At 36.2% G+C, this 19967-nt stretch overlaps 2 protein-coding genes across 3 annotated transcripts; one reads left to right on the top strand and one right to left on the bottom strand.

The window, feature by feature from the left end:
- Nucleotides 1–125: 125 nt before the first annotated feature.
- Nucleotides 126–2503, bottom strand: LOC147537174 (SPX domain-containing protein 1-like). The gene is made up of 3 exons (XM_086639212.1): nucleotides 1911–2503; nucleotides 1613–1739; nucleotides 126–838 (listed from the first exon to the last, which is right to left on the bottom strand). The coding sequence occupies exons 1-3, from the start codon at nucleotides 2211–2213 to the stop codon at nucleotides 366–368; spliced, it is 903 nt and encodes a 300-aa protein (XP_086495338.1). The 5' UTR covers nucleotides 2214–2503; the 3' UTR covers nucleotides 126–365.
- A 2535-nt stretch (nucleotides 2504–5038) lies between these two features.
- LOC147537175 (phospholipase D alpha 1-like) lies at nucleotides 5039–19759 on the top strand. 2 transcript variants are annotated; one of them, XM_086639201.1, is made up of 5 exons: nucleotides 5039–5461; nucleotides 12196–12298; nucleotides 12747–12821; nucleotides 12927–14823; nucleotides 19196–19759. In XM_086639201.1, exons 2-5 carry the CDS (start codon nucleotides 12203–12205, stop codon nucleotides 19630–19632), a joined length of 2505 nt encoding a protein of 834 aa, XP_086495327.1. In that variant the 5' UTR covers nucleotides 5039–5461; nucleotides 12196–12202; the 3' UTR covers nucleotides 19633–19759. The 2 variants fall into 2 exon arrangements, with proteins under 2 accessions (XP_086495327.1, XP_086495328.1); XM_086639202.1 differs by lacking the exons at nucleotides 5039–5461; nucleotides 12196–12298 and having other exon boundaries at nucleotides 12473–12821.
- Nucleotides 19760–19967: the final 208 nt, after the last annotated feature.

A 19967-nucleotide genomic window follows, 5' to 3' on the forward strand; every position in this document is an offset into this window, starting at 1 on the left:
ACAAGTCAATGTTCAGTTTGCAAATTCTTATGTTTTTCAATTCGAAATTAAAAGAAAAAAATGTGTATAAGCATGTCAGGGAAACCCTTATTACTTAGTGCTTTTAGAATTGACCCAAAGAACTGTTTTTCAAGATGAAGAGTTTCACTACAAAAACTTCCATAATATCAAAAGAATGCAGCTCACACCTACATTTTACAAGTCAAAAACTTTTCTTCCAAAATAACTTCTTTACATGAGTGTAATTCTATCTTAAGGTCTGAAAAAAAGGGAAGAGAAAGTCAGAAAGATGATACACTTTCCCTTCCTTACAAAACGAAGCAACAAAGAGATATTAGTATATCTATTTTCGAGTATCATATGAACTACTTGGCTACTTGTTCAAGAACAGGTACTCTGTTCCAAGTTTCTTCCAAAGGAAAACTCTGAATCGGTGGCAATGAAAACACACTCACTGTTGAGCTTCCACTCCTTATTTCCTTCAATACCCGTAATGCCGATACTGTACTCTTCATATACGAGCTTTCTGTATAATCAATCTCTTCCAGTTCCTTTGATTCTCTTGGCAATGTATGGTTGTTGGTGGTGGCAGTTGCGGAGGAGGAAGTGGTGGCAGCAGTGGTGGAAGTACAATTTTCACTGGCATCAATTGTTTCAGTTGCTGGAACTGAAGGCTCTTTAATAGGAAAGAGGTGGTCAAGCATTACTTCACATTCTTTCACAAGTTTGTAGAGCAAGTCGGTGGTAAAGAAGGGCTGCTGCAAAACCCTTTGAATGAAGGGCAACCGAATGAGGGCTCCTGTTCGTTTGTCGTATTTTTTCAGTATCTTCACCAAACCTGTAAAAAACTGTATTAGCAAGGAAAATAATAGGACAAACATACACAAACATATGAGTTTGCAGATATTCATGTAAAAACCCTATCACTAAAATGTTAAAGACACCCTCCCTCCATTTCGCTCGAGAGGGTAGACCTCATAAGCACTTTCCAGTTTCCAAGCATCCAGAAAGAAATGGTGCAATTGTAATGGTTGGGTTGCTCCTGGATTTCTAATCATCAGAAAAAAGGTGCAACCCTACTAGATCCTGATTGCCACAAATTACACTGGTTCTATTTTAAGTCCCTTGTCTAACCCAATGCCATCAAATTGAGTTTTAAATCATATGAGTTGGCGAAAAATAAGATAAGAACAAAATCCGAATAAATAAATTTTGATTTTTATATTGTAGAGGACAAATTTGGGAGTTAATAAACTACTAAATGACATAAATTATAAGAATGTTTAGAACATTTCACTAGAAATTAAAACAACTAGCAACTCCAAAGCAAGACCAGTGCAAGTGTTTTTCTAAAGTTAGATCTGACTCGTCCAAAACCCAAATGGTCTGAATCGCTCGATTCGAGTTGATTTCAGAATGTTTGTTTTCGTCATGTACTTGACTAGTCCAAGACTCCAAGTGGCTCACTCGGGGCTGATTTTGGGCTCATTTAAGTCAAACACCAATCAAGAATCTAACCTAATTTGAACAACCTAGTCACCTAGGTGCATTTCAACTCTTTCAACAAAAAAATTGGAGCCATTTCAATTAGAGAGAGAGAGAGAGAAAGTACCAGTATAGTTAAGAGCACTATAGTTTTCTAATAAAATCATCTCTCCATGAAAATCCACAATCTCTTTCCTTGCTTTTATCAATTCTTCCTTTGATTCCTTAGCATTTGCTATTCTATCCTGCAACTCCTGTACCCAAAGACAAACAATGAATTACTATGACGCAATTTATAGCTACATCTGGAGAGATAACGCCCCAAAAACAGAAACCCTAGATTTTAACCCAAAATTTGTACTTTAAAAATTGAGCAATTTTATAGAGAGAAATAATAACCTAATTAGAAGAAGAAGAATTAATACCTTTAATCTGATGATGTATTCTTCTTCTTTATCAACAAAAAACCAATTAAATTTCTCAAGTTCTTCTTCTAATAACCTAATAAAATCAATTTCTTCACTAGTCATAAAATTCATCTCCTTTCCACAAGAAATCGAAGAACAATCATCATTATGAACCAATTTAGGTCGTTTAAAAGCTCTTTCACCATCATTTTGGATCAATAACTTCAATTGTTTCTTCAATTCTTTGTATGAAAGAAACTTATCTCTCCATTCAGGTAATGTTTCATCAATTTGATTACTCAAACACTTTCCAAACTTCATTTTCTCTCTCTCTCTCTCTAAAATTCACTAGTAAGGGTAGGGTATTGATTTTTCAGATGAGACGGAATTTGACTGAGAATTAACGGGGGATCTGAAGAAGAAGAAAAAAGAGAGACGTTAATATATAATTAAGAGAGAGATGAGGTGAGGAGGAGGGGGGAAGAATATTCGAAAGAGATATCCTCTTTTTACTCGGAGGCGGAGGAGGATATTTCGGGTTTATTCTGTTTCAATTAAGCGCATGATGTTTCAACAAAATAAAAATAAATTAAGAGCATGATGATTATGACCTATGAGCATATCCAAAGTCCAACCGGAACCTAAAAAAGAATCCGTTATTCCGATGGGTCAACTTTTTCAACTGCCGCTAGGTTCACCCCTCGGCCCTAGTATTTCCATTTTAGCTAAAGCCTTTTGTATGTGAATCAATTTTGTTGTTCATCATATTGGATTTTTTGATAAGGAAAAACGAGTGAAGGGTCCAAATTTTAGGAGAAATTCGAACCTAAATCAGAGAAGACAAAAAATTCGGAATAAGTTCACATGTCAAGAGCACGTACAACTTTTCTTTTTTGGGATCAAAGGTGATTGATCAATCTCCTCCCCCCACGTGCTAACACTAATTTTTTGGAGTGGTTTTTGGCCACTCTCATAAGTGAAACACCTTTTGATTGTTTCAATGTGACAAAAATAGATATCCTCCAATTTTAGTGAGTCTCTAATGCATATATTTAAATTTGTTATGTTCTATCTCTATGCCATAATAAATTTTGTAAAAAAAAATATTTAGTTATTTTGATGATATATGAAACTTGATCACTATTTGTCTAAAGAATGATGAGTTGTAAAATTAGAGATATCTTAATCGCACACTATACAAATAGAGTATCCTCTTGAAATATCTATATTTAACTACCACCACAACGTCTTAGAGACCCGAATAAAATTTTGCATTAAAGAATGCAGTCAAAGAAGATTTATAAAAATTATATGTTCCACCCAGAGTTTTGGTAAGGTATGTCTACTTCTTCGTTACGCTTCCCATTTTTAGATTTCAAAAGATAGATACTCTAAATTTTGGCTGCGACTCGGAAATATCTTTGAAAATCTTCGGGGGTTGGATGCTCCCAAGACTTCACCACCTTTTCTTCCTTCGCACTAGCAAGGATTGTCGACGATTCAAATTTTCTTCCTCTCCTCCAAACCACCAACTCCGACCTTCATCACTATTTTTTTTTCTCTCTATCCTTCTCTCATCTCCCCTCAATCTTTCTCATTTTCTCATCCACTCTCTATCTCTTAGTCTTTGTAGACGAAGGGAAGAGGTTCCTTCGTCGGAACCCCCTTCTTCGAAGATCTTCGTCGAATACGAAGGGGACATGGAGGATGGTTTCTGACCCAACTCGAGGGTTTCGTAGTCGACGAAGCATAAGATTTAGAGTATAATCTTATGATTGATCGACCATAAGATGATCGTGGTTGGTTGACCATAAATCTTTCTCTATGTCTCCTGCATTTTAAATTAAAGGGGTTCTGACAAAAAGAATCCATCCTTTCATCGGAACAGTGAGAGGGAAAAAGAGAATTGACGGTGGCGGTGAGAGGGGAAGAAGATATCGAAGTCTTTTACCCAATTTTAGATGCCCTAAAGAATTTTTAGGATACACTCAAGGCCCACTTAATTTCGAAATAAAGATATGTGAAATACCTCCATTTAATATGGAAAAAGTGTTTTTTTTTAAATTAATATGGAAAAAGTTGTTTTTTTTTTGGAAACCGATTATGTTGTCGTACAATTAGCATTGAATACATCAAAGATGTGATAAGCTTGCTACCCGCCCACTCAAACTCTAACATGACATGGCCTATAGCCCAGTCAAACATAACCTGGCCTATAGCCCAACTAGATAATGGCCTAAAGCAAAACTACACTACCTTATTTATACCCTAATAATCCCAATTCAACTAACCAAAGATTCCACCTTCTGTGGGATTCGAACCTGGGACCTTCAGGGATTTCTGGAGTTTATGTCAACACCTTGGAACCACTTGGGCTACGAACTGTTGACAATATGGAAAAAATTGTTAAGAAAGAAAGTTTACTAGGGCAGACGCTCTAAATCTAGTTTAACCCCTCATTTATGATTAATTTCTGGTTTGACCCCCTTCTTCTTATCAATAGTAGTTTGGTCCTTTTTTTTGTTTTTTTCTTGTTGAACTTAGTAGTTTGGTCCTTTAGGTAACACTTCTTATACCGGAGATGCAACAATACATTTAAAAATAAAATCAGACAATAGTCTCTTAGTCTAACATTATGCTGATTTTAGAAAAAGCCGAATCAACTCTAAGACTCGTCAAACGTAAAATTTGAAACAAAATAGGAAAACATGTTATGAAATGTGACTCAGATTTATGATCTTAGCTCTCCTTGCACATTTGCGTTTATTCTCGATGAGATTTATCTGATGCATATATCATTTTGATGATGAGATTAGGTTTCAGAATCATGCCGGGCTCGGACACCAATGGGTACCTCTTATTCGGGCTCAGACGTTTTGGTAGCATATATTAAAGACCATTGGAGTTAGCAGGTTGGCTTGGGTCGAACAAATGCAAGATTTTCTTGCAGAACGTCGTCATAGGTATTGAACATCGATGGGCATGACGGGCACTCAGGAGCACAATATTAGTCAACTTTGACCATTCAAGAAATCAACTGATTGACTTGATCGACACATGTCACAATTTTGAACATGCACGAGCGAGACATTGTGAAAACTAACAGAGAAGTGGACCTGAAAGAGCTCTATCACCTAAACCTCGAAACGGAAAGTCGGCACGAGTCTCTTGGACACCTTAAACTCTTCAAGTAGATTTTTTTTTTTTTTTTTGAACGAAGTAGATTTCTTGTTAATTTAATCAATTTCATGAAGGAATATTCCAAAAAATGTGAATCTTTTCCCACGCAAAATGTAAACCATTCTTTGCTTTCCTCCTTTCTCTAAAACCTAGAATCTGATCTTTCTTCTTCAACTTCACCTATCTATTTCTGTATTCTTTACTTTCAATTAAAGCTCTCATTGTATAGAGAGAGACACTGAGATTATTTTCTTTATTTAAAACCTATGAAGAAATCCTTTCCTTCAGAACCCAAATCTCTTGAGATTCTTTTCATTCATATTATAATGTTTTTTCAGAAACTGTTCTTCATACTTGAACTATTGAAGTTGCTTCACAAGTTCTCTCGGGTAAGGGTTGATCTAATTTTTTTTCACTGTTTTTGTTTCAGTTTATTTTTATTTAGTTCTGCTTATATTAGGGTTTTGTGGTATGGTTTAATCCGGCTTCCCTACAAAATCTGTTTGTTTCTATCAAATCTTGGTAATTAATTGTTTGAGCTAGAAATTCTCTTCTGTTAGATTCCATCTGATTTTCTAGTTACTTTGCCTTTTATTAGTATTATTTTATGTACCTGATTCTTCTTATTATTAGAATATGTATGTGTTGATTCACGAAATGTATGAGTAGTAAGGCCGTGACTGACAATTTAGGAGCCCGATGTCAAATTTTAGTCGAGATCTTTCTGAACGAGTTATTTGAAAAGTTTTACGTGAAGTACTAAAAGAAAATTGAAATAATTTAACTATAAAAGATAATAAATTATTGAAGAATATAAGCTTAACATATGAAGTTGCTATATAATCATTGTAACATTTTTCCAAGTAAATTTATTTTCAATTTGATACGATAGAAAAGTGATCTCTTAGGATAACATATGTTGAATAATATAGAAGGAAAAAGAAAACGACTAAGATTTGTGCGAGATAGTGAGAGAAAAGTTGCAGAGATAGATTTGTGAGAAAAAGAGAAAAAGAAACGAAGTGACGCGATTTGCGAGAGAGAATGAAAGATGAGATTTGCAAGAGAGAATGTTCGACGAGATGTGCAAACCCTCATTTTCTTATTTGCTATGTGCGTACGATAGCAAATGAGCTCTTAGACTATCAAAATTGTACTATTAAAGTAAACATGGTAAATACAAGACTCAAAGCATTGACCTAGGATGCATTGCCTGCTCTTACAAAGACTAAGAGTAATTAATAGCAACCGAACCTAGGACCTCTCTGTAAGAAAGATAGAAATCGAATTTCATTAATCTTTCACTAAGTTTCTCAATACAAGTCTCACTCATTATATACACAAAGATTGAAATAGAAAGAAGAACTAGAGAGAGAAAGTTAGTTATCAAGTTGTTAGTTGTTAATCTCAGATTAACTAACACTAACTAATCTCTATGACTCACACATGTGAATAACACGTGTAGCAGAGGTGTTGATAGACACTGACTCAGACAGTTAAATCTGTTACTCCTTCTTCCTTCCAATCTCCTTTAGCTTCAACACTCGAACACTCTTCAATCTTCTCTTCAATCTTCTTATGAGTGTCTTCCTTCTTACAACCCCCCTCAAACCCATGTTGTGGAACAAACATGAGTTTGTACCTAATAGAACTTAGAGTAGAATGAAGAACACCCTTGGTGAATATATCAGCCAAATTCTCCTGAGAAGCAACAAACTCAATCACCAAAGTTCCATTCATCACCAAATCTCTAATGAAATGGAAGTCAATTTCAACATGTTTTGTCCTGGCATGGAGAACTGGGTTGGAAGCCAAATACTTTGCCCCCATATTATCACAAAATAGCTTCATAGGCAGCTGAACTGGTTGATGAAGCTCTTTCAGCAAATAAGAAACCCAGAGCATCTCTGAGACAGCCAAAGAAAGAGCCCTGTACTCTGCCTCTGTAGAAGACCTAGACACCACATGCTGCTTCTTAGAAGACCAACAAATCACAGTGGAGCCTAAGAAGAGGCAGTATCCACTAGTAGACCTTCTTGAATCTGGGCAGCTACCCCAATCTGAGTCAGAATAGCCTGAAAGAGATGAAATGTCTCCTGAAATAATAGTAATGCCAGCACCCAAAGTACCCTTAAGGTACCTAAGTACCTTTTTCAGCAAAATCAGATGAGTGGAGCTGGGACTTTGCATAAATTGAGCTAGGTAATTCACAGCAAATGCAATATCAGGTCTAGTCATAGTGGCATATTGGAGACCCCCAACCATACTTCTAAAGAAAAGTGAATTATCAATTGGTTCTCCATCAAATTTGGAAGCTCTTCTACCAGAAGAGACTGGAATCACACTAGGTTTGCTGTCCAAAAGCTCTGACTTGTGAAGCAACTCAGTAATATACTTGGTTTGAGTCAAAAGAAGAGAAGAACCATGAGCTATGACCTCTATACCCAAGAAATAATGAAGAGATCCCAACTGCTTCATTGAAAATTCACATCCAAGAGCACTAACCAGCTTGTGAATCAAATCCAAGCTAGACCCAGTTAATATTATATCATCAACATAAAGGAGAAAGATAAGAATCTGTCCATCTGATGAGAATACAAACATAGAAGTGTCTGAAGAGCTTTTCTTAAAACCCCACTTCTGCAAATAAGAAGCTATTCTAGTAAACCAAGCTCTTGGAGCCTGCTTGAGGCCATAGAGAGATTTTTGCAGAAGACACACATAGTCAGGATATGTAGGATCTTCAAAACCAGGTGGTTGCTTCATATAGACTGCTTCATGTAAGTCTCCATGAAGGAAAGCATTTGAGACATCAAGTTGCTGAATAGGCCATTGATGTGTGACTGCCAGTGTTAATGCCACTCTTACTGTTTGAATTTTCACCACAGGACTAAAGGTTTCCTGATAATCAACACCCTCTTGTTGAGTATACCCTTGAGCTACAAGTCTGGCCTTGTACCTCTCTAGAGAACCATCTGAGTTATATTTGACCTTGAAAACCCATTTACACCCAAGGATATTCATTGTCGGGAGTTTAGGTGTCAAAACCCATGTATGATTCTGAATCAATGCCTCATATTCTGCCTTCATAGCTTGAACCCAATTCTCATTTTGAGCAGCTGCTTTATATGTCTTAGGCTCAGGAATAGGATGTAAGGCAGCAATATAGGAAGTGTGGAGAGCATGAGGTGTTGTAAAAGTAGTAACATGATCAAGGATACCTTTTGGTTTAACTATACCACTTTTGAGTCTTGTTTGCATAGGATGTACATTGGTAATAGGGGGTGACTCACTTGGAGGAGGGACAGAGAGGACCTGCTCTCTTGAAGTAGATGCTGCTATAGTGGTGTCACTAAGCTGTGTAGCTAAGGGAGTTGAAGTGGAACTAGCACTTGAAGATGGAGCTAACTCCTGATCATTTAATGGGTAGCTCTCATGATAGGATGGTATAGATGTTAATGGACTTTGTTGTAAGGGAGGCAGCTGAAAAAATTGATATGTGGTATGCTGTTCCTGAGGAATTGGAGTGGAAAGGTCTGTTCTAACAGCAAAAGGGAAGCAAGTCTCATCAAAAATCACATGTCTTGAGACATATTCCTTGTTAGAGGATAAGTCAAGACATCTATACCCGTTTTGTGTAGTACTATAGCCTATAAACACACATTCTACTGACCTAGGACTCAATTTATCACTTTTCACATCTCCCAAATAGGGATAACACATAGAACCAAACACTTTAAGCATTGAATAGTCTGGAGTTTGGCCAAAAAGTACTTCATAAGGAGTAAGGTATGAGAGTACCTTTGTTGGAGTCCTGTTGATTAGATATGAAGCTGTATCATAAGCATGAAACCAGAAGTATTTAGGCATAGATGCCTTAATCAGCAATGTGTTTCCTACTGAAGTTATCTGCCTGTTCTTCCTCTCAACTGCACCATTTTGCTCTGGAGTGTAAGGGCATGAGCTCCTGAATTATACCACACTTTTCCAAATGAGCTCTAAAATCACCCTTAGCTAACTCAGATACTCCATCACTTTGGAAGCTTTTGATGGGTACTGATAGAAGCTTTTCATAATGTCTTTGAAAAGATTGAAAGCACCTCACACTATCTGATCTGAGCTGCATTGGGTATATCCAAAAGAATTTACTGTAGTCATCCATAAATAGTATATAGTATCTTATTCCTGACTTAGTGGTGACAGGTGATGGTCCCCATATGTCACAATGGATTAACTCAAGAGGACCATTAGTTGAGCTCTCTGAAGAAGCAAATGGTAGCTTGTGACTTTTGCTTAGCTGACAGGAAGAGCATATTGTCATAAGATCTTTTGAGCTTAGTTTGATTCTCTTATTTCTTTCTAAGCTCATTATAATCTCTTTGGATGGATGTCCAAGCCTCTCATGCCAAGTTTGAGCAGATGCTGTGACAGAAAAGGCTTCTTCCATATGTTCTTGTGTGCTAGCATATGGATTAATAGTGAAATCAATGCTATACAAGTTGTTTACCATAGGTCCATCTGCAAGTACCTCTTTTGACCATAAGTCTCTTACAAGAAAACCCCAAGGCAGAAACTCAACACTACAGAAATTTTCCTTAGTAAATTTAGAGATAGAAAAGAGATTCTTTTGGATTGAGGGTAGATGAAGTACCTTTTTAAGTTTGAAAGAGGTTGTACCAGCAGTAACATTTGCTTGGCCTGTGCTAGATATAGGGAGAGACTTGCCATCTCCTATCATAACCCCACTTGTTCTTTTGTAGGGAAAACATTCAGTGAGATTACCTTTGGTGTGGGTCATGTGGCTGCTTGCTCCTGTGTCAGCAATCCATTTCTTATCATCTCCTTTATAATTTGATATATGTGCTTCCTCATGAGTAAATTCTTGAGTTTCATTACTATAGTCAACAAGAATTGGTTCTTGAGTTTCATCACTATAGTGATAATGAGCTTGCTCATCCTCCTCATGTTGCTGTTCAGGGTATCCTTCTTCCTCTTCTTCTTCATCTTCTTCTAGCTCTTGTAGGTGTAAATTTGCAGAGTTTTTCTGTGGTAGTCTATTTGAAGAAGAAGAGTCTGAAAAGTCTTTAAACCTCATTCTACATTGCCTAGCAGTGTGTCCCCATTTATAACATATACCACAAGGTATTGTAGTATAATCAAAAAAAGTGTTTCTTGGTTGTGAAATTGATTGCCTCTGATTAGGTTTATACTGAATTCTTTGTTGATATCCATCAGAACCCTGATTTTGATTTGAATTCCTAGGGTTATTAAAAGGAGATTTCATAGTAACTCTTGGTTGATATCTTTTTACAAAGTATGATTCATTTTCTTCACTTAAATCCTGTTCCTTCAACCAATGCTCATGGTGAGTTAACCTACTTCTTAATTCTCCAAAACTTAGGGCTCCATCTCTATTTTGGATTGTAATTACAAATTGAGAATACTCTTTTCCTAGACCTTGAAGAGCTATTCTAGCTAATTCAGCTTCACTAACCCTATCATTAACAGCCACTAAGGAATCAGCAAGATTCTTGATCATGCTAAGATATTGGGAAATTGAGAGATTTCCCTTCTTAATGGTTTGAAGTTTATGCCTAAGTGATGCTTTCTTGGCTTCAAATTCTTGAAGATAAATTTGTTCAAGATATCTCCATATATCTCTAGCAGTTTTCAAGCCAAGAATGTCAGAAGCAATGGATTGACTAATGGTAGCTTTGATGCAAGACTTGACAAAACTATCATTCTTCCTCCATTGAAGATAGGCAGGATTCACAGTATCCCTACCTTCTATCACAACCAATTGTGGGGGTTCTTCATAAGTTCCATCAATATAACAGATTAAATCATTTCCTATCAATGCATTTTCAATCTGATCTTTCCAGATCAAGAAATTTGAACCATCTAACTTTATAGAAATCAAATTTGTAATATTAGCATTGTAAGAAACCTGACTTGTGTTTAGATTCATATGATGAACTGGTGGATTGTTGATAATTTCTGGATTATCCATTTGAGGAGATGAATTCCCTGATTCTTTGATTCAGAAGAAAAATCTTTCAAGATTGTGTTTTGAGAAGATTGAATACTCCGATTCCTTGATGACGGAAGTTTCAACTCCTTTGTTTTCTATCGGTCTCTCGTCCCAATTTAGGTTTTCGAAAATCAATTTTGATCTGAAACTCTTAGGGCTCTGGTACCATGTAATAAAGATAGAAATCGAATTTCATTAATCTTTCACTAAGTTTCTCAATACAAGTCTCACTCATTATATACACAAAGATTGAAATAGAAAGAAGAACTAGAGAGAGAGAAAGTTAGTTATCAAGTTGTTAGTTGTTAATCTCAGATTAACTAACACTAACTAATCTCTATGACTCACACATGTGAATAACACGTGTAGCAGAGGTGTCGATAGACACTGACTCAGACAGTTAAATCTGTTACTCCTTCTTCCTTCCAATCTCCTTTAGCTTCAACACTCGAACACTCTTCAATCTTCTTATGAGTGTCTTCCTTCTTACACTCTCACAATAGATCCAAAGAGACAACCAACTAAGCTATTACGATATCTCATAAAAAAAAACTAAGCTATTAACAGATACTCTACCCAGCTTGCTTAACACATATTAGATTCCTCGTGCATTTCTTGTGTGGGTAAACCTGATCCAGTACCCCAAGTTTGGGTATCGAAATCTACATTCCTAATTAAGCTAATTTCTTGGTAGAAATTTATAAGCTCAACTAGTTTATAGAGATAGAATGTCTAAGAGTAAGTGTATTTAATAGGGAAGTTTTTAAAAGCGCTCCGCAGAAGTGTTAAAGGTGTCTCTTTTCCTCACATGTTCCTCCTAAAACTTGCGGCGAGTGAGTCGTCTCTAACACTTGATCTCTTTTAACACTTTCCTATCCTTTATTTAGCAAAATAATAGAAAATGTACGAAAATCGAAAATAGCATAAAAAAGGAGCTATACCCCTCGCATACCGGATACTTACTTGGTATCATGTCGTATACCCCTACACATACAACGTCACCATAGTGATCCGCGTTCCGAGTAACACTGTTTGAGAGTAAGGGGTTTCAACTATTTTTAGTTGATCTTGTCCTTTGTGATAATGGAACAGGTAAGATATGGCGATGATTCTGCTCCATGGAACAATTCAGGCCACCATTTTGGAGGCAAATTTCATAACGTATTCTGACAGAGCATCCGGCAATGGACCTAAGGTATGCAATGTGAATGCAGTCGATTGGTCTAGCTTAATTGAAAATTTTGAGTACAATGTTTCTTTACAATTTCTTAGTAATCTAATGGTGCTCTTTAGGGTAGTAGTCTAATATGTTACATAATTGTAAGAATAGGTGAAGTGCTCTTTTTTTAGATATGGTAATCTAATTCAGCTTATGCCCAACTCGACTAATCTATGGAGGTGTGAAGTATAAACAGTTGCGCGGAAACTTCAGTAGCCTTGAGAGGAATCTTACTGGGGACCTGTGGGGGGTATACCCATGGCCAGACCAAATGATCTAACTCTCAGGGGTTTTAATGCATTCATCAGTAACCATTTGTTGGTGTTCTTTTATTTTTATGGAGTATCATGATCTTACTCATTTATCTAACCTTTTTGTTTTCTATATTTTACCCTATATTCTCTATTTTACTGAAAAATTGGAGAATGTGGGTAGAAAAACAGTATCTATGAGAAGGTTGTTATCGTGGATCAAGAGAACAGTACTATGCGAAAATCAGGTCTTTCTTTTCTAGATTTGATGGATCACCTTCTCCTTTCATATTACCAAGTTTTTCATTTCTTTCTTTGTGATCTATTTTAACAACTTCTGATTTTTATTGTAGATTGTGGAAAATATTGAGGAGACTGTAGGTGGTGGCAAAGGTGCAACAAAAGTATATGCAACAATCGATCTAGAAAAAGCTAGGGTTGGCCGAACAAGATTGGTCGAAGATGACCCTGCTAATCCTCAGTGGTTTGAGTCCTTCCATATTTATTGCGCTCATATGGTTTCTACTGTTATCTTCACTGTCAAATATGCTAATCCTATTGGAGCAATTTTAATTGGAAGAGCGTACTTGCCTGTTGGAGAGATTCTAGATGGGACAGAAGTGGATAGATGGCTTGAGATCATGGAAAACGATCGAAATCCTGTTCAAGGAGGAGCTAAGATTCATGTGAAATTACAATTTTTTGATGTTACAAAAGACCGTAGTTGGGGCCGTGGGATTAGAAGTTCTAACTTCTCTGGTGTTCCTCGGACATACTTTCCGCAAAGGCAAGGGTGTAAAGTTTCCCTTTATCAAGATGCTCATGTTTCCAATAGTTTCATTCCTCGTATACCTCTCTCTGGAGGGAAGTTCTACGAACCAAAAAGATGTTGGGAGGATATCTTTGACGCAATTAGTAATGCAAGACATTTTATTTACATTACAGGATGGTCTGTGTATACAGAAATCACCTTGATAAGAGATTTGACGAGGCAAAAGCCTCGAGGCGATATAACCCTGGGTGAGTTACTCAAGAAGAGAGCAGGTGAAGGTATTAAGGTTCTTATGCTTGTTTGGGATGACAGAACTTCTGCGGGATTGTTAAAGAAGGATGGACTAATGGCTACCCATGATCAAGAAACTGCGGAATACTTCAAGAACACTAATGTTCATTGTGTTCTTTGTCCCCGTAATCCTGATAACGGAACAAGTGTGGTTCAAGACTTACAAATTTCTACCATGTTTACTCATCATCAGAAGACTGTTATAGTCGATCATGAAGTGCCAGGAAGAAGGTCAAATACAAGAAGAGTTGTGAGTTTTGTAGGGGGTATTGATCTTTGCAATGGAAGATATGATACCCAATCCCATTCCCTTTTTGGGACCTTGGATACAGTTCATCATTCTGATTTCAATCAGCCGAATTTCCCCGGAGCTTCCATCAGTAAAGGTGGCCCGAGGGAGCCCTGGCATGATATCCATTCGAAACTTGAAGGTCTTGTTGCTTGGGATGTTTTACACAACTTTGAACAACGGTGGGAAAAGCAAGGCGAAGCTGATCTTCTTCTTAATCTTACAGATCTTAATGATATAATTATTCCTTCTCCTGTTATAAACCTAGTAGATCATGAAACATGGAATGTTCAATTGTTTCGTTCTATCGATGGTGGAGCTGCTTTTGGCTTTCCTGACAAACCCGAAGAAGCAGCTAGAGTAGGACTTGTTAGTGGTAAAGATCACATCATAGACCGAAGCATTCAAGATGCTTATATAAATGCTATTCGACGAGCAAAAAACTTCATTTATATTGAAAACCAATATTTTGTTGGAAGTTGTTTCGGTTGGAAACCAGACGGGATCAAAGTCGAAGACATTGGTGCTTTAAATCTTATTCCAAAAGAACTCTCACTTAAGATTGTTAGCAAGATTGAAGCAGGAGAGAGGTTTAGTGTCTATGTTGTGATACCAATGTGGCCAGAAGGAATTCCAAATAGTGCTTCTGTTCAAGCAATATTAGATTGGCAGAGGAGGACAATGGATATGATGTACACTGATATTGCTCAGGCCATTCGAGCTAACAGAATTCAGGCAAACCCGAAGGATTACTTAACGTTCTTTTGCCTTGGTAATCGGGAGTTGAAGAAGGCTGGGGAGTATGTTCCCTCACAAAAACCAGAACCTGATTCACATTATGGTAGAGCTCAACAACATCGGCGCTTCATGATCTATGTTCATAGCAAGATGATGATAGGTAAGCAAATTATTCAGACAACTTATTGATTGATCTTCATTATCAACTTTATTTCCCAATATTTGGAATAGTGAGCCTACTACATACGTGAATAAATGTAAAATAAACAACATACACACACATACACTCCATTCTGCCATCTATATAGCACGGCGAACAAATTTTAGTATGAAATCAGAGCAGAACTCCAAAATAAGTCAAGGTTTAGACTATTGCTAGTGTAAAATGAAAAATTAGACCACTCTAGTAAGTAAAAAATATTATGTTCATGGAGATTCAACTCAAAACCAATTAACAATAAGTAAAGAGGTCCTAGATGTTATATTGTTGGTCATGATACTTGTTGAGATTCTTTCTTATATTGAAATATTTCATATAATATCTTTCCACCACCCTTTAGTGTAGTGGTAGGACATCTCTCTTAAGCATATGAGGTCTTGGGATCGAGTCTCGGGGGAAAGCAGTTTATCATCGAGATTTATCCCATGTAATTTAGGCACTAAATGAAGTAGATGTTGTCGGACTTTAGGCTCTTTGTTGTCGGGCTTTACGCCTCTTTAATTATTAGTTTAACTTAGGCGGTTATCGTGCTTATCACATCTTAATGTTGTATTAATGCCTTGTAACGACTAACATATATCGTAGTCGATTTGTCAAGAAAAAATATATTTTTCCTATATTATGATATTAGAAAATAGTAAATATTAGAAACTAGTAAATATATTAGAAACTATTAGATATTAGCAACTAGTAAATTAGAAACTAGTAGTATTCCAACTCTATAAATAGAGTCGAGTTTTGTATTTCTTTTGAAAACCATCAAAGAATAAAACAATTTCTTTGATCACTTTGAATTAGGTATTAGAACTAACGGTCTTAAATTTGTTTTCTGAAATTTCTGTCGATTGAAGGAGAAAGAACCTTCGTCTTCTTTTTTCTATCTTAGCTCCAAAGAAGGAAAAAGAAGCCTTCATCAGTTTTTATTTCAAAGAGAGAATTTATTTTTGTATTAAAAAGAAGCCAAAAAAGATAAACAATAACTTTAATTGCTATTGTGTGATCTATATTGTCTCAAAATTTACAAGGCTTTTGAGTTGGTGGAAGACATCTTCTCAGAGATTCAGTTCTTCAAATGTTCTGATATAAACTTTTTCTTATATTAATATGCTGGAAAAGATGGATCAGACAATTGGTACAATTTTTCAATCAGGAGGATCCTTTAATTCAGCGATTATATTGAATGAAAAAAATTATGATATGTGGTCTCAAATCATGAAGATGCATATTGCTGAAAAAGAAAAACTTTCGTTTATTCGAGGTAATTCATTACCACCTGCTGAAGATGATGTTAAATATGAGAAGTGGTACGTAGAAAATCACAGGGTCAATAGATGGTTGTTGATGTATGTGACTCCAGCAATTATGAAGCGATACATTCGATTACCTGTAGCTCGTGATATTTGGAAAGCTTTATCTAAAGCTTTTTATGATGGATCCAACGAGTTGCAAGTCTTCTCTTTGAATTAGATGACATTTTTTTGCCAAAGAGAATGGGAGGATACTCCCGGTTATTATGGTGAACTGGTTGAGATCTTTAGTGAATTAGATCACCGTGATAAAGTAATCATGGAAAACGAAAACGATATTATATCTTATCGTAAATCAATTCAACGACAACTTGTGCATATTTTTCTTGCTAGGTTAGATGGTGAATTTGAACAAATTCGTGGTGAAATTTTGAGAAAGGATCCCATTCCTGATTTAGAAGAGTGTTATGCTTTGGTTCGTCGTGAGCTTGTTCGACACACAACGATGAATGGAGAATCTGAAACAACTGATGCTTCCGCAATGATGTCTCGAAATAAGACAAAAAATAATTTTGTTAAAGCTACTTGTGAGTCCGACAAATCTTCTTATAAGTGTACTCAGTGCAACAAAACTGGTTATACCAAAAGTCATTGTTATGAATTAGTAGGTTGTCCAGAATGGTGGGATTATAATCAAAAGAAAAACTCTAAGAAAACCCTTGTAGCTGCACTTCTTGATACAAAGAAAGAAAATCCAACTGTTGAGCAAGCTTCAACAATGGTAGTCATCACTACAGGTAACATAGAAGTGGAGAAAAATAACTTTAGGGATAAACTCTGCTACGTGGAACAACTAGAGAAACTCAAAAATTAACTAAACTAGTGTCTGCACAAAAAGTGCGAAGTGGAGAAGAAAGTGTCAACTCTTAGTTCTCGATCCCAAGAAGATACGTTTGCAGATACAAGTATTTTGGTGAAACAGTTGCAAGAAAAGCTAAGGAACTATGAGTCTGAAGTCCAAGAAGCAAGGAAGTTGAAATCCTCTCATCAAAACAGTAAGTTATTAAAAGAGAAATTATTGGAAGAAAAAGGTTAAAAAGAGCGTGCGGAATTCGAGTTACTTAAACTACAAGAGAGTCAATTTGATGTGAGAAGTTGGAGGATGAACTAATGGCATCAAATTATTGACCAATGATATTCTTGTGTTTCATGTTCCAGTGACATATGTATTAAGTTTGCAGGCGTGCAAAAAGAGGTGATTGAAATTATGACGATAGTTGGTCAAGTAAGCACACATGTGAAGCAAGTGGAGGTAACTGTGGAAGCACCTGAACTTGGTAAATAACATGTTTATGGCCTCATTGGCCAACCAGAAGGCAGAAGAATCAGTATCAGAAGTCAAACGACGTGAATTGATTATCAGTTGTCTTAGTGAAGAAAGAAAAAGATTTAAAAAGGAGGCTATTGAATTGAAGATGCACATGTGGAAACAAAGAGTGCAACAGAGAAAGGAATTCTTATTCAGGAATTGAAGACATCACTTGCTAGAAAGGAATCCACTATCAAAGAACTAAAAGGTAAATTATAAAGGAGGTCATGGATCACCAACATAACGAGATAAACCTGCTCAATGAGCGCAACGAGCGGTTAAACAACGAAGCATTGAGGCTAAAATTATTGGAGCAGGAGAGTGACAAGCTCAGTGAAGAAATTTATGTTTTGGAGTTTGAGTTAGGTCATAGTGATAATTCTGCTGCAAGTGCGAACTGTTTTGCAAATGGTTAACACGCTGGTCGATGTTTTTATCAAAGCAATATCAAGTCGAATATTTTTTGAATTGGTGAATAAGTTAGGCATGTGCGATATCTATGCACCTACTTGAGGGGGAGTGTTAAGATTCTTTTCATATTGATATATTCCATTCTTTCCTATATTAAGATATTAGAAAATAGTAAATATTAGAAACTAGTAAATATATTAGAAACTATTAGGTATGTTTGGCGTGCGGGAATCGCCTGGGAATGGAATGTGATTCCTAGGAATCATAATCCTGATTACTGTTTGGCTCGCAGGAATGCAGGGGGGATCCTATTCCCGGAGAATAGAATTCCCTCAAAATGGGGTAATAGCAAACACAATGAGGGGGTGGGTTTGTGATTCCCATTCCCGGGAATGCTTTGTTTTAATATTTATAGACCACATTATCCTTAATAAAACATTAGAATGACTATTATTAAAATCGTCCTCCACATAATATCACAACTAAAAAAAATTTAAAACCTATGGTTAGCCACCACCATATCTCTCGCTCGAACGTAACTCTCTCTTCCTCTATCTAGTTTTTTTCCCTTTTTATTGTTCTATTTTCATTCCAATCGATTTCATAATGTTTAAAACGAAAAGTTTTTAGCCAAGATCTTTATATATTTTAAATAAAATTTTAAATACTACTTAAATTGGTTTATCACGTTATTATTTCATATCTACAAATTTGAATAGATAATACCGAACAAAATATATAACAAAGTTGACGTTTTATTTATGTAGTTCAATGATATAATAGGACTTTTACAAAAATTTATATTCTGATTCCTACACGAACCAAACACCAAGTAAGGAATCTATCGAAAATAAAATTCATATTCCTAGTCAGACCAAACATCAAAGAGAATGATCTGATTCCCAGGAATTGCGTTATGGGAATGTAATTCCGAGAATCACATTCCATTCTCACGCGCCAAACATGGCCTTAGATATTAGAAAATGTTATATGGCAACTAGTAGTATTCAAACTCTATAAATAGAGACTTGTATTTCTTTTGAAAACCATCAAGAATTAAAATAACTTCTTTGATCAATTTGAACTATACTTTCGTTGGTTCATGTGGGACTATTCTCATACCTTCCCTAACGAGTCGCGTTCTTTGAGCCTATCAAACATCTTTTTAGTAGATCATGAGACCCCTCACCTTCTTTCTACAAGTTGGAGTTTTGTAGAGAAACCGGTTGTTTAATAGTCGATTATGACGTAGACTTCTGAACCGCATAGTGTATGCCTTTTGCAGTTGACGATGAGTATATTATAATTGGATCAGCAAATATCAACCAGAGATCAATGGATGGTGCAAGAGACACCGAGATTGCAATGGGAGCTTACCAACCATATCATATATCAAACAAGCGAAAAAGAGCAAAGGGAGAAATCCATGGTTTTCGAATGGCATTATGGTATGAACACCTTGGTATACTTGATGACAGTTTCCTCATGCCTGAAAGCTTAAAATGCATTCAAAATGTGAACGAAATAGCTGATAAATACTGGGAATTATACTCAAAAGAAGAACTAGAAAATGATCTGCCAGGCCATTTGCTTACTTACCCAATTTCAATAACAAATAAAGGAGTTGTTACAAAGTTGCCCGGGTCTGAGTTCTTCCCCGATACTAAAGCTAACGTTCTTGGTGGTAAATCCGACTTTCTCCCTCCAATTCTCACTACATAAATTTGTTACTGGTTAACTACTTATTTTTTTTTACATCAATGATCATTTGAATTCATCGTTCTTGGTATGTAAAGTCTTGAACTCATTCATATTCTCCAGAGTAATAGATGATTCTTGTTCCTCTTTATTGTAATGCACAGTGTTGTATTTCTTTTTTAGTTTGTATCGTATCTTAAATATTTAGGAGTTCCTCTGTTTTAGGATCTCCGAACACCGGCAGACTACCGTCATATTAGCCTCATCAATACCACCTACAAGATCATTACTAAAATTCTGGTTTACAGGCTGAAACCCCTCCTCCACCTCATTATTTTCCCCTTTCAAGCAACCTATGT

This window comes from Eschscholzia californica, unplaced genomic scaffold (genome assembly GCF_041429995.1).
Source record: "Eschscholzia californica isolate CP2 unplaced genomic scaffold, dmEscCali1.0.p SCAF_5, whole genome shotgun sequence".
Lineage (NCBI taxonomy): Eukaryota > Viridiplantae > Streptophyta > Magnoliopsida > Ranunculales > Papaveraceae > Eschscholzia > Eschscholzia californica.